The following is a 26,106-nucleotide window of genomic DNA, read 5'->3' on the forward strand; positions in this document are numbered from 1 at the left end:
TTATGTATTGGCAACCTCATCAAAATCAATGCAATTCCATCCATAATTTTTAAAAGTGAATTGAATTACCAAAGAGTTGACCGCACTTAAAGTATGGATTAATGCTCACATCTTCAAATTTTATACCTGAGAGATAAACAGTCAGAGATTGACAGTTTCTATGGCAACAGCTGATTTTGGTGACTAATTGCACAAACTTAACAGCTGAACAGAAAATCATGAAGGACGCAATGAAAGTCAATAATTATTAAAACTCACAGATTGGAATGCATTCACACAAACTTTTAATTGCATTTATAAGCACAACGTTATTTTAAAGGCATTTTAGCCATGGAAATTGTAGTAAGAAAAGAATAGTAGCACATGTTCATATCCATTACTACTTTTGTGTATGCAAGTGAACTTAGGAAAACACTTGTCTTCTTGTCCCCAAATATCTGAATATCAGGAATTACTTTATCTGCTTTAATTCTTGCACAAGTTTAGAACCTGTGCATAAGTGATGTCTTTAGGACCATTATACAGTAGGTTTGTTAATTCAGTTTCAGTAGAAACTGAAAGAAAAAAAAATTACAGTTAGCTCAGTTTTTGTAGTTGTCTATTTAACCAGAAATATTTTTAAAATACTAGAAAATCAAGAAAATTATTTCATTTATAATTATTAATTTTTGTTTTTCCCCTGCCTGTAACGACATCGTTTCCAACACGAATTATTGGATTTCTCAGTCATTGGGAAATCATTCTTAATTTTCACGATGATACAATGACAATGGTTCTTACAGTAAAATACACTGATTTTATGTACATAGTACTAATAATATAATGGTGAGATAAATATCTAAAGAAGTGATAGACACATTTTAATCACCATAGTCATTAAATGGTGGCAATAATAGAGAAGACCTGTGTCTTTTCTTGCTGGAAATGTGCTCCTGTTCTCAACTCTTTTCCATTTCTGTCTTCACATTCTCACCCCAGAACTCAGATCTGGGGCACGTGAAGTAATGAAGTCCAAATGTCCCTGGGAGAACTATTGCAAAGGGGAATTATTAATTAATATTAGCACAATTCATGTGCAAATAAGCTGGTGGCACTATATATGAGTGGTACAGCTTTACATGGTGTGTCTTGATCACCTCTCCCACCTGTTAATTCTCACCAGGCACCAGGGATTTAAAATTATGGATACAGAGCTCTAAGCAGCTGGTTTATTTGACTAACATCAAATTACTTGTGGTAATTATGGCTGTTTTTTTACCCTGAGTTCATCAGTGTGTGGTTCCTTGTCCTGCTTGCCTGACAAGGCTGGGTTCTCTCCAGTGATTTGGAGAAGAGGAATGGAGGAAGTCTAATCTCACTTCTAATTCCCACCTGAATTTTACATTTGTGCTTCTGCTTTGGGACAAAACTCAGCTCAGAGAAGTCAGCTCTGCTGAGACAGATGTATCCCACCTGCCCTCACTGACCCCTCCAGAACTGTTCTTTCCTAGTGAAATTAAAGATGTTTACCTGTAATACACCTCAGAGCCAAGATTCCAACAACAGCAGGTCATGCCTCAGAGCACTGTTCTGAGTGCTTTATTAACCCAATTTCTACAGATCTGTGGCTGACTCAGAAACTTCAGAGAGCCTGCTCTCCTCCTGGTGTGCAGCTCTGGCAAGGAATCAAATTTCCCTAAACTGCTTCTGAATTATTATCATGAACTTTTGCACTCAGCGACTACAATCACTGCAACACAGAGTCGTCATCTGCTGCAGTTAATTATTCAAACTGAATTTGCACATCTGTACTGTCTTTATATAGCTTGGCTTCAGGCAGGTTGCTTGAGAACTGCTGGAGATGGAAAATAGATTTGCTCCAAAGAGGTTGTTTCAAACAGGAATTGAGTCTCTTGCTCTATTTTTCTCCATGTATAATGCATGACCTGTCAGCACATACTGCATGGCTTTTACTGTTCTTTTCTCCTGCATTCATACAGCTCAGAATGAAGCCTAGGAAGGACAAGGGAAAGGTTTTTTGAGCTAAGGAGCTTGATGCGAAAATTAGTTTCACAAAAGTGATTATTAAATTAGCTCAGTCTGGATGACCTTTGGACAATGCTGGAAATATTTTCTCAATAAACTTCTGAATCACAAACAGAATAGTTTTTATAATTTCAAGGAATCCTACTGGTGCAACTTTCTTTAACTTGAAGATAAGATAATTATCTTCATCAGGTCCTCTTCACCACTATTAACCCACTTTAAATAGGTGTGACTTGGATTTTTTAGTGGTGAAAAACCTTTACGAAATAGATAGAAGGCATAGAAATGGGGAGGAGGATGACACAAGGAATATTATTAACTGGACCAGAGCACAAAGTAACCCAAGAAAAAACAAGTTTAGGGCATTATCCACAATTTGGGTTAAATCTTAGACCTCCATGAAGTCAAAAACTCTCACTATTCACAAATGGTTCCAGGCATCACCTTTAAAACAAAATCTTGAGACCAATTCTATTCTGAGTAGCAAAAATACATGATTGAGTAGGTTTCTGAAAGGCCCAATACGTGCAAGTAGTTCATATGAATTGAAAGACAAGACATATTTTATAGAGATTATTTTGTCAGGCAGCTCAATGTATGCAGATTTTTAATCTTTTATTCCATTTGATGTGATTTATTATAACTCCTTAATACGGGAAACTTTGTTTTCCCATATTATAAATTTTAAACAGCTTGTATCCTGCTGTATATCATTAACTGTTCCCTCCAAGTAAAGTAAATTAGTTTAAGGACAGGTTTTCATTTCACTGCCTAACACCTGCCTGGACTTTTGGGAATGATTTTTGTACGTGTGGTTGGTGAGCAGCTGATTTTTGGGGACATGATATCCTTGTACACAGTTTTCAACAGCCTGTCACCTAAAACAACAGCTTTACCCAGCTGATTAATTGAGCCATCACTACTGCAGCTTTATAAGTTCTGAATTTCTGTTATTATGTTTGAAGTTTTGCTTCTGTCTGCTAAATTTTTTGGGAGGGTTTGATCTGTGACTTGACACGCTTGACAGTCCCCAAGTGGATGATTTTTGGGACTCGAGTTGTGCAGAGCTTACAGCTTTCACAAAATCTGATGCTTTCCAAGCTTTACACTACAGGCTGAAGTGTTGACATGTCTTCAGGAGCAAGCGAGCCAAGTGAAATTTGTGAGAAAGTATGCTGGAGGGAGGAGGGAAAAGCAGTACAACTATACTCCTGTAGTATTGCTCTTACCTTGTTTGAAATTGCTGGCAGGTCTAAAGTGCAAACACTTCTCAAATGGCCTAAAATACAGGTTTTGTCTGCTTTTAAAATTCAGTAGAGGAAAAACATCCGTGCAGTGTTCTTCATGTCACACCTCACTCTGGTTTCGCTGACACAAAACAGGGGCAAAGAAAAGATTTTTTTGAGTTTTGTTATCTTCTAGAAGACTTCATGGTTACTTTTATTTCTGAACTATTTGTGGTGTTTGATGCCTTTTGCAGCTGAAAAAAAATCAAAGTTTTCCTTTCCACTGAGCTGCAGTAATTTTCTTCCAGGTCAGAAAAGGTCCTGGAAAGAGGCTTTTTTTCTTTTTGCCAAGGACAACTGGAAATCCACACAACTATGTCATGTGTGATTGTCCAGACAGGAACAAACTCAAACTCCCCTCACCTGCAGATTTAAAAAGAAGAAAAGGGAGAGCAGCAGAACTTGAGCCCAGGGTTGTTTACTGACAGGGGGGACTGGCAGGGTAGAGCCAGTGAATTATCACTTTTTTCAGTGCTTATCTCTCTGCCTGAGCTCTGTCAAACTTCTGCTGAACTGAACAAGAGTCATGCCAGGGTATGACCCCTTTTATGTCTGCAAATTCTGATGTCCAGAAGAGTTTGAGCAGGCTTTGCTGCGCATGGTGCTGTCTTCCCCCAAATCTGAGCCCAGTGTGTAAAAACCACGCTGTACTTTCAAGCACACACAAAACGTCTAATGTCACCTTTCTTTCTATCTATCTATCTATCTATCTATCTATCTATCTATCTATCTATCTATCTATTATTATTACTATTATTATTTCATCATTCAGCTCCAGAAAATTTAAATTCTAAAACATTTGTGCTAAGAGAAAATGTCCCGTTTTTTCACTTTTGGCCTCTCTTACATCCTTCATTTTTCCCCAAAGGATATGATGAGTTTGAGGGCCCACCTTTATCAAGGTAACTGAAGGGTCAGGGTTTATCTTGTAGGAAATCTGTAGGTTACAAAATGTTGGCAATAATTTGCTCACCTATTCAACAATCAATTATCAATATCATAGGGAGAGAGGGTCAGATATGATGTCTCCTCTACTTTTATGTTGAGGCATGTTGCAATCTCTGAATCCACATGTCCACATTTTCTGCTCAAAGCAATGACAAAATTTAGTGTCCCTGTGCATTTTCAATCCAGATTAAGTCAATTAAGGCATATTAATCAGATATTAATTCAGGATTTTGACAGAATTACTGTGATTTGTGTAAATGTTGTTGTGGCAAGTATGTAAGTTACCCATCCTGAGCAGACCACAGGATCAGCACTTTTTAAAGTAGCAAAGTGACATAAAATAAACAGAGAAAATTGTCTCATGTCATCTCAGGACCCAGTAAATGTGCTGTCATTAGCAGCACCACAAACAATTAGACTGCTTAAACTCCAATGCCTCACTTTAATTAGCTTAATGATTGGGTGGAAGTGTACAATTTTAAATTCATTCAGGTGCTGTTTAGACCAGAGGGGGAAATCAGCTTTTATAATTATAAAGAAATCTATGAACTGACTAAAAACACCACATTTTCAGAAAGCATTTATGGAAAATCTTTTCCAATGGAGTTTGATCCCAAGCAGGTCAGAATTGATGAGTGTGTCAACAACACCTTGGAGAGCAGTTCTTCACCCATGACTTAAAAAAAAAAAAAAACTTTTTCATTATTATTTATTTATTTATTTTCCCACAGAAAATTCCAGGGCAGCCTGAGAGAGGAGAGCTCTCAGCTCTCTGCCAGGCTCAGGGAAAACTGGGAGCAGTGAAGGGTTGAGGAGCTAAAACTCATCTTTGCCCATCACAGGCTGCCAGCTCATCACGGCCACAGTCCTGCCTTGGGAGTGCAGTGAGGGTGCAGTGGAAATGATGCTGAAATAGAACTGCACATTATAAGAAATCATTGAAATGGGAATCAAATCCTCATACACGGAGGTGTCAGTGCAGCAGAAAGGAAAGATACACTAAGGTTATTACCTGAACGCAGGGGCAGTGAAAAGGCTGCTGTCAATCTGTTCATATCTGTGGTTTCCTCTTAGCAAGCAGCTAAATTATAAATATTCCTGAGGTTACAAAGCTGTTGAAAAAAGCAAAACAAAAAGGATGGCGGCTATGTGCTTTTCACAACCAACACCCGAATTATATGAAACAAGTGAAAGAAAAATGACATAAACAAATTGTCTGAGCAGAGATTAAGGGCTTTAAATTTATTTACTGTATAAACAGAGCACCTCCACATGAGATACATGATCACAGGCTATAAATACTTCCAAGCTAATAGTGAAAAATGGAATTATTTACCAGCTGTGTTAACAGACAGCCCTTGCAGCTTGCAATGAGGAAAAAACTCTAATGTTAAAAGATTTATTATAAGCTTCAGAACGTTCTGAAAATTTAGCCATTCCTATTGCTAGTGCTGTCCCTTTCTGAAATTATATTTATTTCAGACCTGTAGGCCAGGAAATGTAGTGTTGCTATCAAAAGTAGCAGCCCACAGATTTTGTTCTTCAGCTGGGAGGCCACATGACTGAGACACGTCAGGTTTCCTTTGTTCCATTTCATTTTGACCTGCCTGGAGCTCTGTTTTAACTTGCTTTAGGCCTAACAGTGATTTTTCTAGTGGCCAGTTGGCTGTGGCCAATCTGTCTTACTTTTGCCAATCTTTGTACTGTGTAACCACATTTTCTGGGTAAGGTGGCAGTGAGAGGGAGTTATTTTGTGGAGAATGAGGTATTTATTACTCTGGTGCAGTGCAGGAATTTATGACTGCATGGAGTGGTGCAGAGCAGTACAGGCATGGAAGGAGAGCAGTGGTGGCAGAGGGGAGGTCATGGGGTGAGTATGAGGTATGGCAGAAGCTGAATACTAGAAAATGCAAAAAAATTGCTCTCCCAAGGTCAATCAAAATAATCCAAATGGCAAGGAGGAAAAATAAAGCTCATCCTATTGAAGCACTACCACCTGTTTGTGTAACTGAGCTTTTGACATAATAATATTCTTTATTTTATTTTCCTTTGTTTTTCTGTAATAATTTAACCCAGGCTCATGAAAATCCTTTAGAATTGCCATTAAGACAATAAAGATTTTATTTTTATTATTCTAAATAACAATTACTGGCTTTATGTCTGTGGTGCGTTCTCGTTTTGCTCATAACAGGCCTTATGAACATTGATAGCAAGGTAGAACAGACATTCACTTATTTTAATACCTTTAATATCAGGATGTGCAATAAGGCAGTTATTTAATGAGAGGAGGGAGTTCTTAAATTACTCCCAAATAATCACAGAACATTCTAAGTTGTAAGGGACCAACTAGGATCAACAACGTCCAAGTCTCAGGAGTCTCACCACCATTTCAATTGATTATCAGTGATTAGGGCAGCAAATGAGCCAAGGATATGCTCACTATCTCACCTGCACTTAGAACAGTGTTGTAAAAGGCACAAGGAAGCTCACTCAGGAAAAGAGCCTCTCAGGAGGGACCCATGAGCTGGGATAAATCAGCTTTCCCTGGAGCTGAGACAGGATGCACCAGCTGGGAGCTCAGCCTCGTAGGATGGATGTGACATTGGGGCACAACTATTACTTCTGCATCCTGTGTCAAATTTCTTAGTCCTGGAATTTCCCCAGAGCTTCAGCACGCTTCTGTATCAAACCCACACTTGTTTAGAAATCCTGCAGATCCCAGGAGAGGGCAGGAAGTTTGGGCAGCCTGGGCGTAACCACGAGTTAGCTGTAGCCGTGCTGGTTTGATCTGTGCACCCTTTCTGCTCTGCTACCTGCTGCTCTAATTCAATTTCCTCAGCCCTAGCCTTCTCATTCTCACAGCACAGGGAACTCATTTGTTTCAGCGTGAGAAAGCAGGCACTTTTACATCTAGAGCTGATGGCCTTGAAGCAGGTCCTGCAGCGCCTTTCAGGGAGCACAGAGCAGCAGAACAATCCCGTACTTCAAATCCATGCAGACAAGGATGCTTTCTGCCTCTCTGTGGTCCAAGCACCAGCTCCTGCTCCCAGGATCATCTGCAACTGGGAGAACAGAACCTGAACAGGATTTATACCCTGCCACTGCTGTGGTTTTTAACAAGAGTTTTCCACTCCCTGCCTGTCAGTGGATGCTGCTCCGTTGTTTTGGTTTGGTGTACATGTCTGGGATGTCTGGCCTCCAAAATCCCTGCCAGATTAAATGTACAAGACAATCCCACATCTGTCTCACAGAGAGAAGAAATTCAGTGTGGTTAGTAAGGGTTAGACCTGCTGAGCAATGAGCTGAGGCAGAGTAGCCAGTTTTGCTCACAATGAATAAAAGCTACCAGGGTTTCACAGATGCCAGCCTCAATGCTACAAACCATCTCCCACACCTTTAGGTGCAGCAATGCCTAATGTGTGGATCCTGGAGGCACTTTAAAAGGGAACTGCCATGAGAGAAATTCAGCAAGGTGCACCTAGAAATAAAGCATTCTATGTTTAAAGGTCTGTCAGCATCAGGCAAACAGAAATCTTTGCTGGATTTAGCCGTGTTTATAACATAAGCAGGAGTTCTGAGGATCTCCCTCACTGGGGACATTCAGGAACCACCTGGACACAATCCTTGCCATGTGCTCTGGGATGCCTTTGCTTGGGCCACGAGGTTGGACCAGATGACCCAGGTGGTGCCTTCCAACCTGACCCATTCTGGGATTCTGTGATCTCAGTTTTAGGCTAGCACAAAAATCCCTCCCACATCTCAGATTAAATACTTAAACTGTCATGGATGGTGTTGGACATTGTTCAGGTGATTTGATCTAACCAGTGAGCCTGGACTGCAAAAGCCCTCAGTGCAATGGTCATTATAGCACTCCCTCTTTTTCCTAATGAGATTACAGGTCTGCTCTATTGTTACAGCTGACAACATTCATTTCTCTATTAGCACTAAATTATGCTGGTTTTATCTGAAAACCAGTGATAAAAACACAGAACCAAAAATATAGCACTGGGTCAGCAACGTGCTGTCTTGTACAGTGCTATGAAAACAGAGTAGTGGATGCTGCGATGTTTACTTAAAATCCAATTTTATTTCAGTCCTTCCCTGCGAGCAGCCTAAGCCTCTCAGAAAAATCTTGTTCTGGAAAGAGCCAGGTGTGCCACTGTGGCTCATCACATCCATTCTCCTTATGCATTGTTGGTACTTCACTGGGTGTCATGTCCTTCTCAATAAGCCATTGGTTCCAGTGAGGTGCTGTCAGTTTAACACAAGGGCACAGAAGACGTTGCTGCAAATTTGGAAGTCAGAGAAAACAGTTTCCTTCCATTCACATCCTCCCTTTTATCGGTCCCTTGGACCAAAACCAGTTGTCTACTGGTGCTGTACTGGCTTTTCTGGTCTCACAGTGACTAATGCCCAGCGTCCTGTTTCACCATGCTGTCACACACAGCCAGCTTCATCTTTCCCTGTCTGAACCCTTTCTGATCTCTCTGCTTTCCCTCAGATCTTCCTGATGTGCAGTTCACACAGTGGGAAATGAGTGGGTAGAAAAAAGCACTGAAATGAAAGCTAGACCTGGGCGAGGATCTCTGGTGGATTGGGAAGGACTCCGCCTCACACCGCACTGCTTGATTTTCCCTCCTGTGGAGAAAAGTGTTTCATCTTTAACAGATGATGGCTACATTCCTAGAAGATTTGACAGCCAAGGGAGAAACTAGACAATGACTTTCCAGAAACTTTTATCTACATGTGAGGTTAATTTCTCTATCCCAGTGAAAAGTTGGAGCTGACAGAGGAAAGAAAATGAGCGCTGGGTCACAGTATCAGGATTACAACAGCTTCAGACTCCAGGTGTTGATTTCTGATGGGAACTGGAAGAACTTAAGATGAGTTACAAGATACAGAGGCCAGACATTAAGTGAATTCAGGAAACACACATTGAATGAGATGTAGATCTAAAAGGGGACCTAACAGTGGTTATTGGCATCCAAATCCAAATGCATTTGAGAGGTTCCTTTTGCCAATGACTACCAGGCCTGACAGCTGCCTGCAGGAACAGAGTGCTTCCATTTTGAGTGGCAGTGTTTCCTACAGCCAAGGCTAGACTTCCACATGTGCTCTGGCACTTTCTCATTTCAGGAGCTGAGTACCTACTCTTCAAGGCTATCACTACGTGTTGGAAGGTCATGCAAACCTAGGCAAGCAGATCAGAGCCCCAGCCTGATGGAGATGCTCCTATCATGTCTAACTCATGGTCTCTTGCTTGCTCTGTTCCCAGTTTGAGGGCTCCTGAATTCCTGAATGGAATGCAGGCAATGCTCAAACTTCACAAGGAAGGTAAGCCTTGCACAAGCCTTCCTGGAGCTTGGTGATTAAGGCTACCTCTGGAGAGCAGGGATTTCTTTGAGTCTAGAAAAGAAAACTCCCAGCTAGTTCCAAATATTCTGAGCAGGAGCAGTTGTATGAGAGCTCTCCAGCTCCACTGGCCTGTAGTTACCCTATAAAGCATACCCCAAATTAAAGATTTATAGGAGTTTAGGTACATTCCCGAGCTTGGTATTTTCTGCCAGCTGTCCCTAGGCAGTTCCCACCTGAATACACCAGCATGGCTCTACACTGCCTACTCAGTCACTAGAAACAATCACCCTGAACACCCTTCAATACTGCCTAAGGTTCCCCATTCATTTAATCTTTAAGCCCAGCTCTTTCATGGAATGGCTCATTTGGATTTCTTTAGGCAGTGCAGAACCTACACGAAGGTTTTCAGTGTGCCCATCTCACTGAAATGATGGAGCTCCTCTGACATCTGCTCTGAGGACTTTCAGTGCTCAGTGCAGCACAACCTAAAAAGATTAAAATCCTTGTCCTTCTTCCTTGGGCATTGTCCTCTCTAACTAGCATGATTTTTTTCTGTCAGCTCTGTCCTTTATTTCAGCAAACTCCTTCTCTCTCTTGTAAACCGTCTACCCTTATCTTTGGCTGGAGGTTAAGAAAATTCTTCTGTCTGATGTTGATCAGCCAGCAGGGAATGCTTACAGCATCAGCTAGCCAGACTCTACTTTACCTCCCAAGAAAGAAAACAAGAAATTCTCCAAGCCAGCTTCCCACAGCCTGGAGGGCCTGGGATTTACAGCCTGTTTGAACTCTCCCAGATGGTAACACACCAGGCTGCTGCAACACCACGCTCAGTGGCTTGTCTAAAGGCACTTCCTCAGACTGATTTATTTGTTCTCTCAACTTCAACAAGGTTCTGTGTTTGTATCTCTCTTTTGTGTCTCGTTTTCCAGACTGTCCCAACTGGACACTTTATGCCACGTGCCATTCTTTTCCACCTAGCAAAACACATTGAATCTGGGGAGGCAGGGGGAAACTGGAGTCAGATATATTTGGCATTTTGGGAGGAAAAAGGGGCAGGAATGTGCAGGAAGCTTGCCTGAGGAACACCCTGTGTGCTGGTACATCTCTGAACAGTAAACTGACTGTCTACAGATAAAGGAATATATGTCTATGCCTGGAAATGTGACTTTGCAGTCCTTGCTTCTGTGGGCTTTATTTAATTGTGATATATGCAGCAGTCATAATAGCTTTGGCACAACATCATTTGTGTCTTAATTAAATTAAACATGCTGTTCAGAAACAACACAGCCACGGAGTTTGGGAAGCACTTGAGATATGCCTTCTGCTCACAGGCTCAGCCTGGCACTACAAAAGGAGGCAGCGTGTGTTTGTGTGTCTGTGCATGCATATTTACACAAAAATAAATTATCACACAGCCCTTTCCTGCACAGTTCCTGATAATTCCATCCGTTTTAACGCATTAGCAAAGAAAATGAGGAAGTGGCTATGGAAAGGTGAAAGGATAAATGGCACTGCTTTCAACTCAGCAAGGCATCAGGAGGCCCTGTCATCTGCACAGTTTAGCTTTGCTTTGACAAACACCACCTCCTCTCCTGGGAGGCTCTGGAAGACATGGTGAGGTTGATTCCAGCCTTATCACAAGGAACCAGGACAATAGCTAGAAAGAACAGAAGCAAAGCCAGAGTATACTTGCAAAGGAAGAAAATGAACTGAAAGGAAGTAAAAAGCTAAAATGCTTTCAAAGAAGGATTTTCAAAAAAAAAAAAAAAAAAAAAGAAAAAAAAAGAAAAATAAAAACTAAGGCACAGATGCCCACATTACCTTGTTGCAGTACACAGTTTGAGTCAGAATGCAAGATTCCATGTACTATTGTTGCTGAACTCAAATACATCCTCTAATCTGATCATGGAACCCTACACACAATAGGATGGCATAATGGGATACAGAAAAGCGGAAGTTTTTCAAATGTACAGTTTACAGTTATTAAGGCTTGTTAAAACTCTTTCTAAAGCCAGTTCTCCATTTTGTGCTTTTGCCAGAAAATGGGGTGGGTGGGTGTGTGCAAAACGAGAGCTAATTTACCTATTGCAAATCTGCAAGAGCCCTTCTCCTTTCCTCTTTCACTTCTTCTGGCATTACATGACCAGTTTAGATGCCCCTGACTCTGAAACTCCACCTCTAGATACCAAAAGCCATGAAATTAAAGGACCCTTTCAAATCTAATTGTGACTTCTAAACACCTCAAAACACTTTTTGAGCATTCTGAGGTTTAAATTTCACTCATTCACATGCAAAACAGCCAAAACAAGTATAATACATTCAGGGCGGAGGTTAGCAGAGAAACATAAAGTTGGTTTCTTTTATCAAGTATGAAACTGGACTGGTTACAAAACCCAAAGCTTGAGAATCACCATCTGAATTACTCAGCTGTTGAAGAATTCGTAGTACTAGAAATCTACTTCTTGCCTCAAGATTCCTACCATTATTTGCTTTTCTGTACTTTTTCAACAAAGTTCTTATACAGCTTCTGGGTATTAATTGAGGTATTATATTTTTTAAAACAATTTTTCAGCATTGTGACACATTTTGTTTGGGGGCTTTTTTTCTTGCCATATGATCTGCCTAAAGCTATTTCTTCTTTATTGCTAAACATAAACTCTGAACAAAAGTTATTTTCTCTGCCAAAACACTCTTTTTCAAGTCAATTGCACTTTTGCATGAGATAAAGCTTTAGAGGATTGTCCCCATGAACTTTGAATGTCTTTCCAATCTTGGCTGAGAATAGTTCATACCACCTATAAATCTGGCTGCTACCCTGCTTGAATAAAAGCTGATTTCTTAAATTAAATTGCTGCAGCAGGCATGCTGCAGAACATTTTAATTTCTGTATTTCTGTGCATAGCCCCCACCCTGTAAATCCCACTTCTCTGTTCTCTTCTCCAGTGATGTGACAAGGCATTTCTTCAGCATTCCAGCTGCATGTCTGAAAATACTGGGATTTCCCACTTGGACCAAACCCATGACAATCCAGTGTGGTATTGTCTCCAAAAGCGACCATTTTCATGAAAATGGGAGCAATCTGCTAATCATACAAGAATTCATCCTGACCTCTAAGAAACACTGGCTCCAACATTGGCAAAATACATAACATGACTTCCACTAAATTAATCTCAAGAAAACAAAAACTTTGGTAAATATTCTGTGGACCTGTGATGTTTTATCACAGTGTCCTGTGTGAAACAATGCTGTTAATTTCTTTATTATCACATTAAAGTCCAGTTTAGGAGAGCAGAAGCTCCTGATCTCCCATCTTCAATCCACCTGTTAATGTGTACATTCTATTATTATCTTCTATTACTAGTGTTTTAAATTCTGTCATTATCTATATCTATGCCTGCTTCTGTAATAGTATCACTGTATTTACCTATGCCACTGACTCATTTGCTGTTGTTCTAAGATAATTTATTGCAACTGCATTTACCCAAAGCAAACAAATCCACGCCCAAAATAATTAATCAGGCTCCAAGATCTTTCATTACAAGATTTCATGTTTGGACTAAAAGTGCTAATTAGTTGGTCAATATGTTGGGCTAATAGCCTAGCGGGATCAGTGGAAAAAATATTACTAGCAAATGTGTGAAATAACATCAAACACAAAAAAATCCCTTGCAATATGAAGCCAATTTAATTTAATTCTCAGATTAATCTAACATATTGGTGGCTTTTGTATTTTTTTCTTTTTTTTTTGGGCTAGTGTTTAGAATTGAATTACTTCAGTAAATGCTTCTGTTTCTTTAGTTCACTGCCCTAGTAGGTGCCTGGAAAATGTTTTTTATAAACATAATCACACTTTTTGCAGCTATTTTTTTTCCTTAGTATATGTGGAGGTTGAGACTTTGGAGTGATTTGATTCTGTAGTCACAACTAAAGAAATTCTAAATGTTCCACAGCAACTCTGTTCAGTTCCATTCCAAGGATCACCTAAAATAGCCTAGAATATTTTCAGAAATTCAACAGACTTTAAAATTGTGCTAGACCTTCTGAAGAAAAAGGACAATGCAAATACAACACCTCTGCTCACACTGTATTTATTTAGTACTGGGCACACAAGGTTTGGAAAGGTGGGGTTTGGGATTCTTTTCCCATAATATGTCAACCACTAGGATATCATTTGCATCTTTAACTTAATGAAAAGGGGGGAAAAAAGGCCCAAAAAAAGCATTTTTGGCTTAGGAACAAGGTGAGCAGTCTGTGGCTGAATAGCACCAGTGTCACAGGTTTTACTCTCATTACAATGTCTTGACAGCAGGAGCTCTTCACTACAAATTGATAGAGGAACTAGCAAAGGTCAGGAGAAAAATGTGTGTCAGAGTGTTGAAGCACCTGATACAGATTTCATCTCATTGCAGGATCTTGCCATTTTAATCAGGTTTTTTTGTTGTTTTGAGTTTGTTTTTGTTGTTTGGTTGGGTTTTTTTGTGGAATCCCAATATCCTATAAGCTTTTGATTCTTGCAGAGCACTCTCATTTCAAAACTTTTCTTTGGGTGAGTGCTTGTGTATGTGTGTTTCCTAAGGATATCCATGAAGCCTCCCTCCTTATGACTCCAAGGGCATTTCAGTAAGATTTTTTTTCCATGACACAAAAAAAAGCCCAAACAAACAAACAAACAAAAAAGGCAAGTTGAATGAAGGCAAAGCCCTACCAAATGAGAGCAATGAATCATAGATTAATTATAAGAATATGGAGAAAGCTCATTGCTTGGTTTGCATAAGAAGGCACTAAAGTGGATGTTTGTGATCTTTCCCTTCCCTATCTTCAATATTTTTTTACCATTGGTGATATGGGGGGAAATCCTGCACAGCCACACTGCTGAAACTCAGATTTAGCTTACCTATGGCCTATGACAGAATACTGTCAGTATTTCAGGGCTTTACTGAATGCCTTGTCATGCAGGTTGCTCAAAGACTCAGGAAAATTTGGGGGAGAAAAAATGCTATGTATAGTTGAAATTCAGCTCAGTGCCAACTGAATGTGATGAAAACATCAGAGAAGACTGCATCAAAATGTTCCAGCAGCCAGACAGGGGGAGAAATACACCCACTCACCTCTGAGGAAATGTCTCTGAAATTAAAAGATGTTTTAATAGCAAAGATTTTTTTTTTTTTTTTTGGCATTATGCAAAAATGAGGGTGTAAAGTAATTGTGTTTCAAAAAAAAGGCAGACCAGCTCAGGGACAGCTGTGGCACTGATAGAAACACAGGAAGAAAGGTGAGGATCGTGTAATCCACCTCCTCTTTTGAATTCTTCTGCCATAATTTCTGACAAAGCTGTGTCTCACTGTGGGAATAGAAGGATTTGACTCACTGTAGGATATATTTTGCTCCTTGTGTAGACTTCCCTGTCCAAATATCTAATTTTCCATTTTTTTCTCTCAGAAATCAGCATATTAAAATTATGGGAGAAGTTGGGTTTTGTTATGGGGTGCTGTTTTGAGTGTGGGGAGGTTTTTTTGGTTTCTTTTTTTGTTGGTTTTGTTTTTTCTAAATAGAGCTGGGAAAAGATTTTTAGGCACAGGTATTGGTGGGAAGGTATTATGGGAAGGTATTACTGTATCTATAAACTTCATTAAAATACCAGTGAATTTAATGGGCCTGTCCTCTTTGACAGGGTAAAACGATAGATGACATTTGAGATAAAATTATGGCTGTTCTGTGCTACTGGACAACATCTCCTCCTATAGGACCGGACACTAAGAAAATGCAAAAACCAAATATTTTAAGAAGTTGGGGGATTAAAAAAAAAAAGATAGTATCCTTTTTGCAGTTATGCACTGTAATTTCACGATTATTAATTCAGATTCAATATGCTGAGCTATTCTAGCTCTTTTTTCTTATTCCAAATGCAACTGCTAGAGTCACAAAAGCAGCATCAGGTTATCCAGCTCCTCCTCCTGGAAAACGGTTTTTCTCCTTCTAAGCATTCCAATATCAATTACTGTACGTGGCTCCAGGAAAATGGAACCTCAGCACCTGTAACCCCACTCTTTTGTGAAAAAGGAAGAGTGAGAAATCAACAACTAGCATCCCACAGCGAGCAGGGATGCTGCCAGGGGATGCTCCTGCTGTGCTGGGGAAGATTCTCCGGTGGCTGAAAACTCCAGTCAGCCCTTTAGCATCAGTTCTGCAAACAGCTGGAACACCTCAAAGAGTTTTAACCCTCTTGAACTGAACTCCCTGCTTCAGGGAATCGTGCTTATCAGCAGTCTGGCCGTGTCTGGTCACAAAGACACTCAAAGAAATTGCAGTGTTTGAATCAACAGTGGCTTTCTGAAACTGTTTATGCTCTGGATTTAAAGCAGGCCGTGAATCTGTGGTTCATTTTCTTTCTTAGGGCACAGTGTCATCTAGTGGTCTCACACGGAGTGGGCGAGGAAGATGGAAAGTATACAAAAAATAACTTTTTTCCCCTTTTCTTTCTCCTTTTCTTTCTCCTTTTCTTTCTCCTTCTCCTTCTCCTTCTCCTTCTCCTTCTTCCCCTTCCCCTCCTCCAAGGAAATACAATAAAAACAAGGCATCGCTCGTTTTGAGCCTGTCTTGCAGAGCTCTGTGATGACTTTAGCCATATTAATTCCATATTAAGGCATTTTTTATAAAGCCACTTAAACCGGCTATGAGATACAGAATGAGGACCTGACAAAGAGTGTAACGCTATAGAATATAATGCACTTCCTGAGTCAAAATAGAAGATGGAAAATTAATTATTCTTAGAGTGATGAGGAATAAATCACTACTTTGAACATTCTTTCTGTCTCAAAAGTAGTTATATCTTGAATGCAAGAAAGGTGATTGTTGGCAACACCAGCATAACAAATATTGCTGCAGATGTGCATTTTCCATGAGTTACAGAGCCACAAAATGTTGTCCTTATTTGCCAGAAATATAAGTGGGATAAGCAGGTAAATGGTGTATTGGGCAAAAAACTGGATGAAGGGCAATCACCCTTCAATTATAATATTCCCCTGCTAAGACTTCCTGAAAAAAAAAAAAAGGAAAAAAAGGCAAGTGAAAGGAGGATATGCAGGTCTGAATACTTCAAGTTAAAAAACAAACCAAAGAATTTTAAAAGTAGATTAAAGAAGAATTAAATCAATAAAACCCACTTCAGCAGAGAGATTTTGGAGTAGAGAAAGATGCTAACTCAGATTATTCTCAATTACACATAGAAGTTTCTTGTGACAGCCAATATTTGAGCAAGAAACTAGGATTTTTTTGGAAAAAAAAAAATATATATTATACACTATTTCTATCAGGGTACACACATGAGTGAAAAACACAAGAAGTCAACCAAACTTCCATGAAATGGTTTTCAGCTCCAAACAAGACACCTGGATGCCACTCGGAAAACTTCATTCCTGAGACACCTGCACAAGACTTGGCATTGCAAAGCCATGCCAATCCCACAGAGCAAGGACCAAGCAGACAACAGTGTCAGCATTTGGCAACTTTTATCAGTAGTTAAAAATACAGCACACAGCTGAGAAATCATATTTGGTTAGATTTAGATAAGGAATTACATGGTAAATGAAATTAAAGAAACAAACTCTTTTCACTCTTTATCCTATGAGTCTGAGCATTTTACAGTTTTCCAAGCTTTAATTAGATTGCTCCAAGCTCACAGAAAACAAACAAACAAAACAAAACAAACATTTCTAATTTTGCAGCCTAGTGATGTGGACGAGCCATGCTAAGACCTAATTAAAATAAACAATGCTCTCCAAGCTCGTCATCACATCTAGCTGAAATGAATAAACCATGGTGTGCAACACTGAGAAACATTAAAATGAGAATAAATGAGAGCCAGGACAAGGAGATTTTTGGATTCCCACAGGGCCATACACTAGAACACATACACTTCCTCTCTTGAAGGAAACCTCCCTGTGTTCACATGACAGCAATCAGGACAGCTCGTGTGATGGTTGTCTCTTTCCTTCATGGTAATAAATCTGGATCTGGTAGCCTCAAATCCATGGGAATAAAGATAATTCAAAGACAATGGAGAATATACTTCAGTGGGTTTTACTGTTAACCTTTTCCTCCTGTTCCTGTTGAGAGTTTTTCAAGGCTGCTCTCTGTCAATAGGCAGATCTATGTATTCTGAGCAAACTCAGATTAAAGTCAGCTCCAGACTTGTTTCTAGATAGATTAATAGGGAAAAAAAAAAAAACCCAAACCCTAATGTTGTGGTTATATCATGTGTTTTCCATCCTCCAATAGCCTGAAAAATCTTGACCCTTCTTAGACTTCTTTGTTGATTTTAACATTCCCACAGAACTGAAAACCCAAAACATCCAGTTGATTAGTCAGAGAAAGTTATACAAAAATGGGTAAAAATGGGAAGATGCTTTCTTTCCAGGAGCAGCAGGGAAACCCTGCCTTTCCAAACCTGAACTATTCAGTTTTTAAGGTGAAGGAAGGAAACAAGCAGAAAGCATAAATTGTGTTCTCATCATGTCTTCAGCCTGGCAGGAGAAAAAACTTATGTGGGAAAATAGTCTCAACTTCACACTTGCTTACAGAGGTCTTGTACCGTTTTAATAATAAATTATGTGCTGTAGTAATTATTATATCCTCTTACAGGAAACACAGATTTAATTGTCACTGTGATTTCACAGTCACCACTATGCCAGGAATCAGTGTCCCCTAAGTGATGGGTGACACCCACATATGCTCCAACATTTAGCAGAATGTTTAAGAAAGTGTGTGGACGATTTGGAATTCATTGCTTCAGAAGGTGAACAATTTTATGTGAAGTTTAAGCCCCTGTGAAAAGACTTGCTTTTGAGGTCTTTCCTGACCAAGTCATAGCTGTCCATGACTTTCTCCTGCTGTTTTAAAGCATAAAAAAAAAGAGAAAAAATACCCTTTTATGTGACCATCAGCATTCTATACAGTACTGACACACCAGGAATTTATGAAGACAGAAAAGTTATGTAGATACAAGCCGAAGACAAACATTTCCATGGCTGATATATATTAGTAGCCAAATTCTTAACTGAATTTAGCATATTATACTTTTTCTCACCAATAAGCAAGGATATTTTCAGGAATTGTCAGTGTTACTGAGCAAAATTACAAAACAGAGCAGAAAACAAACAGTCATCATTTTCTTCGTGAAAAAATCTGAGGATGTGCTTCCTATCTTCCAGGACATTTTATTAGTAAGATTAATTATTAATCTCTGCATACAAAGGTAAAAAAATATATGTCATTAATCTGAAAACAGCATTGATTATGTGCTACCTGGACTCTGTCATGACATGTGATAAAAGCTGGAATAGCCCCATCACCTTCCCATGGTTTTTGAGAGTAAAAAGGGAGGCTGGCAGCCACTCCTGTCTTTCCGTTCCTTGACCTGCATACTGGGTAAAGCTGAGACCCTTTGAATCAAAACACTCAGCACAGGTGTGCTCAATTATTTATGAACAGACTGGAACTTGCCTGGGTATCTCTCCTGGTGGGGTGGTTTGGTTTAGGGTAAATTTAAGAGGAAACTTTTGAATGGGGTTTTTTTAGGAAAGAGATTTAAGTAGTTTCTTTTTCAATTGGTTCGGGGAATTATTTGCTCGGAGAGAAGTGGGAAAAAAAAACCTGTTTATTTAACAGATGAAGTAATTCTTAGCACAAAAATGAACAATATTAAATGGTAAAACTTTTTGTTGCTCAGAAGAGATGACAAGTTTAGAAAAGTCTCTTTCATGGGTTTTAACTTGGCTTACTTAGTCTGTTCTTAGCTCCTCCAGCGCTGCAGCTTAGGGCAGGCTTGGTGGGCCACCGGTGTGAGCTCTTGGTGTTCTTCTGGGTTTTCAGTTTTGAGTAGGTTCGAACAATTCTAAGAAAAAGTAAAAAAAAAACCAACTCTACTGTTCAGGGAGCTTCTTTGCTTTTGTTAGCCAGAAAAACTAACTAAAAGTTAAGGAGAGCTTGCTTTTGCTGTCCACTTCAGACAACACAGTGGGTGTGAAGGATATGAGGGAGGAGGTGCAGACTTTGATAATAAACTCTGCACCTGTTCTCTCCCCCTTCACTCCTGAAACCACTCTTAGAGCTGTAGAATTCAATATTGAACACCAACAGAATAGATGATAGGGATGGAAGCATCACAAAGTCACCCCAGGACATGGAGCTCTCCTGGCTGGTTTCCAGCCCGAATGCTCTTAGTGCTGTCTCCCAGACAGGGTGGTTCTACCACAAATCGAACCAGAAAGTTGTGCCAAACGCCTTGAAAGGACACTTGGAGCAGAAACACCGTTTGCATTCCCTGCCCACATCATCTAGAGACCCTGCCCGTCTTCCAGAGGTGTTTTCTAAAGGCCTCGGGCAAGTTTTACTGCCGGAAAGGAATGGGAGGAACGAGGACAAGGCATCACATTCCATTCTGAGCCAAATTATTTCAGCTATGTGGAAATAAAACCTGCTGTGTGCCCATGAGGTTTACACTGAGGTAGCCCAGTTCCACATAAAACTTGCCTTTCACCTGAAGATTTGGCATTCTGTCACCACTTTTTTACTGAAACATGGAAAAATAGAAGTGTTCATTCATCTGCCCCAGTCAATGTTGACACACAGCTAAACTCTTGAAAACCTCAAGTTTCCTAAGCTACATACTCTGGAAAGTAATCTATTTTCTCTGCTAAATCTTCATGCCAACATGTAATCTAAGATTTTTCTTTTCTCTACTCTTAGCTTGTGTTTTCCTTCTTGAACTAAAACCTTTTATTACTTGTCAATGGGAAATAAGAAAAAAAATTACCCTTCTCTCTTTGGATGTTTTAAATCTAGTAAGCATTCTTCAATGCTATTCTTTCTACAGCTTTCTCTTTTCTAGATTCAATAATCCATTTCTTCCAGTATTTCCTTGGAAAGGAAAGGAATTTAACCAGTTAGACTAACCAAGTAAATATATTTTGCTTCATTATATAATACATTCTGCATTTTAAAGGTACAAAGACTATTAAATAAATAATGTGAGAATTAGAAATAAAGTATGACTTTGAAAATGAGAATTACATTTTCTTTTCAGGATTTCATTTTTAGACTTTTAATGAAAGTTACATAGAACTGGAATGCTCTATGCAGATGTTTTCAAAAGGTACTTCAGATATTAGTTGCATGTCTTGCCTGTGAAGACAAAACACAGAAGTTACACAATCTTATGACTACTAAAATTACACTTGAATGGATGGTGGCCCAGAAGATTGAACTGACTTATCTGTTTTTAACCTGGATCAATTTTTCCAATGTGTGCTAGGTATGGAATGACTTTTTTTTTCCTCCCCATGACTTTGCTAAAATAGGATTTGGTTGAGATTAATTGGTCCTGTTCTCTACCAATTCTGAGCTTTGCTCACCATCACCTGCTGCAACAAGTGGTGCTGAGGGGATTGAGGGTGATGGTGGCAGTGAGGGCACTGAGAGCACCACTGAGAAGTGAAGCCAATGGTGGCACTGAGGGCTGAGTGGCTGAGGGCGATGGTGGCACTGGGGCACTGAGGGCAGCATTGAGAGGCGAGTGTGATGGTGGCAATGAGGGCGATGGTGGCACTGAGGCCAATGGCAACAATGAGGGCACTGAGGGTGATGGCGGCACTGAGGGTGATGGCAACATTGAGAGGTAGGATGATGATGAAACTGAAGGCAAGGGTGGCACTGAGGGCAGCATTGAGAGGTGAAGTCGATGGTGGCACTGAGGGTGCTGAGGGTGTAGGGGCTGAGGCCAATGGTGGCGCTGAGGGCAATGGCAGCTCTGAGGGCACTGAGGGCTGGGTGCCTGAGGGCTATGGCGGCACTGAATGCACTGAGGGCAGCATTGAGAGGTGAAGCCAATGGTGGCACTGAGGGCACTGAGGGCTGAGGCCGATGGTGTCAGGGAGGCCAATGGTGTCAGGGAGGCCGATGGTGTCAGCGAGGCCAATGGTGGCAGTGAGGCCGATGGTGGCAGTGAGGACGATGGTGTCAGTGAGGCCGATGGTGTCAGTGAGGCCGATGGTGTCAGGGAGGCCGATGGTGTCAGTGAGGCCGAAGGTGTCAGGGAGACCGATGGTGTCAGTGAGGCCGATGGTGGCAGGGAGGCTGATGGTGGCAGTGAGGCCGATGGTGGCAGGGAGGCCGATGGTGTCAGTGAGGCCGATGGTGTCAGCGAGGCCGATGGCGGCACCGCCGCTCTGAGGGCAGTGCCGGCTCTGCGGACACGAAGGGCAGCGGTGCCTCTGGGGATCTGAGGGCAGTGATGGCACTGAGGCCAATGGCGGTTCAGGAGGCCGCTGAGGGCTCTGGGGGCTCTTGGCAGAACAGTTGTCTAGTGAACCATCAGGGCAGTGTTCCCCTCGTGTTACACATCTCTAGGGAGTGAAGATGAACAGGTACTGTGTGACTGAAGTGACTCCAAGAAAATACGGAGTGATCTTCGCTTGACTTGTTTTTGTTTTTGTCCTAAGGAGGATGTCAGTGTTGTCCCCGAGTGTTCAGGAGGGCAGCCTGTGGACAGGGCTCCATCTGAGACAGACATGTCTGGCAGCACAAGCAATGGGAAGCTCCTTGGAACCCTAGGAACCTGGTAAGAGGAGAGCCCACATTCCTTGAGAGAGCTCTAACAGGGCTGCTCTGAGCTGGACAGACAAGAAGGGAGATCAGATGAGTTCAGTCCCTGTGTACAGTGTCAGCTCCTGCGCCTTTAGTTCAAATCCTGCCCTGGCACCAGCTTCCCAAGCCCTGCTGCCCTGCAGAGGCAGAAAAACTGAGGCCCCTACTGTGGCAACAGAGCTGTGACTAAACCTGACTTGTGGGAGCTATGTCCCCAACCTGACCTGTGGCAGTTGGACTCAGGGATCTGCTGCTGCCACCTGAGCAGTGAGACTGGGAGGACATGGGGGATTTGGGGCTTTGGATAGGATAGGGTTTGAAAATCTTGGGGTCTGTGTAGGGTCAGTTGTGTGCAGGGACAGCTGGAACTTGTATCACTTGTTTACAGAGGGGAAAGGACCTGGCATTGAGGCTTCTGGCAGTGCTTTCCTGCCAAGGAATTGCAAGGCAGGCTGGTTCTCAGGAAGAGAGAATGGGGAGGTGAGAGCTAAACAGGCAAGTTCTTTGTTCTTAGAAAGGCCCAGAAGTTGTTGGGGTATTTTCTTTCTAAGCCTGCTCGGGAGGATCTGGGATTTTACAGTCCCTCAGAGAAGTGCAATTGCTGCCAAGGGAAATGGGCACACAGCTGATACTGACTCAGTGTCCCTTTTTCTGGCTTTCTCCAGACCCCTCCAAGACAAGTGAAGCTGCTTCTGGATTGCTCCCAGGTAAGGAGGCTTCCCCAGCTCTTCCACAGAAAGTGCTCACCACTCCACCAATTTAGAGACTTTTGACCATGTGCACAGTCCTTGTTGACACTTGTTTATTTATTAATTGTTACTACAACTGTTGTAGTAATCTGAAGGAATTTTTCTACTGAGGTTGACATTTGCATATTTTAGCAAGCAGTTGTAGCAGTTTCCAGTAAATAAAGTTTTCATTGAAATGGGTGTTGATCTGTGTTACTCTAAGCAATTAGCAGAGATAAACATCATGATGCTGAGGATGTTGGCAGTGAGTGAAGGCGACTGGCAGAAAATATCCAAGCGTGCCCAGCACATCCCTCAGTTCAGTAAAGCTGGGCAATGAAACCACAGATTTTTGATGGCCTAACCCACTGTGTAAATCCTCAAATCCAGAACAAGTTCTCTGTGGGACAGCTCAGGAGGGGAGCAGCTCCAGGGCAATGCTGGCCCTCCCTGGATGTCTCTGAGTCCCCCAGCTGTGGACGTGCCAGGCATGTGCTGCTTTCAGCAGAGGCTTTTGCAGGACCTTGGCTGGGCAAGCCCTGGGGTCCCCACTGAGCTCTCTGTGCTTCTGGAACCCCCACAGAGGAGCAGAGCTGCTGCAAAACCCTGCAGGCCTCTCTCTGATCCAGCCTGGCAGAACTTTACCCTGTCCCAGCACAGAACCTGACTGCTTCACCTGCTCCTGCTCCCTCTGCCCTGCTGAGGCTCAGAGACATTGCCCCAGGGGAAACAAAGGCTGTGCCCTGCTACCTGGATGTGTTAGGAATGTGCACCTGTGCTTACAGAGAGCAGGGAAGCAAATTCAATCCTATTTACAATTACAGTTTGCAAACCACAGCTGTCAGTATTTCTGTGTTTGTATTAATGAAAAGGGTAGAGAGTAGCTCTGTGGTTTAATGGAGGATGAAGCAGTCAGAATTCAGCTTAATTCTGTTTTTTTCTTTGATGGCAATTTTCCTGTGATAAATCTGACAACCGAAGATATCCTCTTGGGAGTGCTCAGAATGCAGGATCTGTGACCTCAACAGTAGCCTAGTGTCTCTTGTGAACCTGTTTGCCTCAAAAATAAGCAAAGTTCAAGGCAAAGGTGTGTTCACAGCAAAGGTGTGAGCGCTTGGCTTCTTGTAAAGACAGAAAATATATCAAACTCAAACCTGCTTGCTGAATCCTCTGGAAAATATGACTTAAGGAAGTAACATTTTGGGATACTTATGATGTCAGAATGCGCAAATTTTTTGTTGATCATTCATTCAGATACTCAGTAAACCAGGCCAATAATGCCCTTATTAATGTTTTAACAAAGCTGACTGAAATAAAATCACTTGAAATGTTGGTATGCAACAGTGTTTCAAATATGAGAATACTCATTTGAGGGAGGAACAGATTGTATTTGCACAGTTGTGGTTTTTTGTTCACCACACAGATTCTCTCATTTCCTCTTCTGTAGTTGTAAGCATTGAAGTAAAACACCTGCTTTGCAAATGCAGCTCAAATGTACCTGTTTATATTTTGCTTAATGTGATTTTTGCATGAGGTGAAAATACTAAGTTGTCATTTGCTTTATAGCATTCTTTGTGAGACTGAAAAAAGACCACAGGAATTTCTCCCATCAAGATAAAGTACATAGGAGTGCATTACAAAGACTCTATGGCAATACTCATGTTCTGCTTTACACGTAGCTTTATTAAAGGTATAGTTCGAAATAGATTTTGCCAAGCAGACTTTCAGTTCAGTTACAGCACTTGCTTTTCAGTCGGCTAGACAAGGGAAGTGTTCACATACAGATCCACAATACCCTCTGTATCTGAACTCCTTGCAGTTCCAGGGTTGCAGTGTAATGTAAGAAAATAACCAGGCACTGCATCAGAGTTTAAAAGGGCGAGTGGTCCGTGCCCTGGCCGGGAGCGGAGGAGCTGCAGACGCTGTCCCGGGCACAGGGACTCATCCCCCGCCGGCTCCTCCAGGGCCGCTCCCGCTCTGCGGGGCTGGCCACAGCTCCGGCACAGCTGTGGCTCTCCTGGAAGCCGCTCTGTGATGTTCCAGCTTCCTCCTGCACGCCGGAGCCTGCGGGGCCACTGTCAGGAGTCCTGTCCCGGGAGCTGGTGCGGCTGGAGCTGCTGGAGCTGCTGTCCTGTCTGGTGTCACGGGAGCGCAGCCGCCTCTTGGCCTCCTTGCTGCACCGGCCTACGATGACACTGATGAGGCGGCGAACCAGCGGCGCTGTGTGCTCCTCCAGGTAGTGCTGCAGCCTCAGCAGCAGGACGGCCGCATCCGGGCCGTGGAGGCAGAGCTCGCGCAGGATGGAGCTCTCTACAACGTCTGCCAGCCACCAGCGCTCCCGGAATATTCCCTCCAGCCTCCTGCGCAGCCAGGGCCGCACGGGATCCAGGAGGTGCTGTCGCTGTCGGAAAAGTCCTGCCCACACCTCGGGCAGCAGGCCACCCACAGACTCCGGCTCGGAAGGTCTCTGCTCAGCTGGGACCAGCGTCCCCTGCGCAGAAGGTGCAGGGGACACCACAGGGCCACGGAGGCTGTTCTGGTCCAGGTGATGGCGAGCTCTCCCCGTCTGGCTGCTGGTCTCTGATGACTCCGCCGGGGAAGTGATGACAAACTGTACATAGTCCTGTTCGCTCCGCTCAGAAAACCTGACGGTCTCTATCAGTGTTCTGCAAAGTGGGCACGAGGGGTTTGTTGTGGCCCACCGCAGGATGCAGCCCAGGCAGAACTGGTGGCGACAGGGCAGAGTTGAAGCCATGTCATCCCAAGTCTCCTGGCAGATGGGGCAGTTGCTGTCTGTCCCTGTGGCCATTCCTGGGCTCTGCAACACGTTGGGGACAGCTGAAGACCAGGAGCTGCTCCCCCTCGCTGGCGTCACACACTGCAGGAGGGAGAGGGCATGGTCACTGGCTATGCCAGGGAGAGGAATAAAAGGCAGGAAATACCCAGGCCCCTGGAGCAGGACACCGTCCTTGTCCCTGAGCCCTGTCACCTGCCCCACGGCCACGGCAGGGACACCGGGGTGTCACCCTCGGTGCTGCACCTGCCGTGCCCGTCTGCCCCAAGGAAACAGAAAACAGGGAAACAGGAGGTAATGGCTCTGGGATGGGCACTGGGAGCTGCTG

General features: G+C 42.3%; 1 protein-coding gene across 1 annotated transcript; it reads right to left on the reverse strand.

Moving 5' to 3' along the window:
- Positions 1-24,854: 24,854 nt before the first annotated feature.
- LOC148219569 (E3 ubiquitin-protein ligase Topors-like) lies at positions 24,855-25,883 on the reverse strand. The gene has a single exon (XM_088156328.1). The coding sequence runs from the start codon at positions 25,791-25,793 to the stop codon at positions 24,855-24,857; it is 939 nt and encodes a 312-aa protein (XP_088012454.1). The 5' UTR covers positions 25,794-25,883.
- Between the last annotated feature and the right edge of the window lie 223 nt (positions 25,884-26,106).

Source organism: Sturnus vulgaris, chromosome Z (genome assembly GCF_052056855.1).
Source record: "Sturnus vulgaris isolate bStuVul1 chromosome Z, bStuVul1.hap1, whole genome shotgun sequence".
NCBI lineage: Eukaryota > Metazoa > Chordata > Aves > Passeriformes > Sturnidae > Sturnus > Sturnus vulgaris.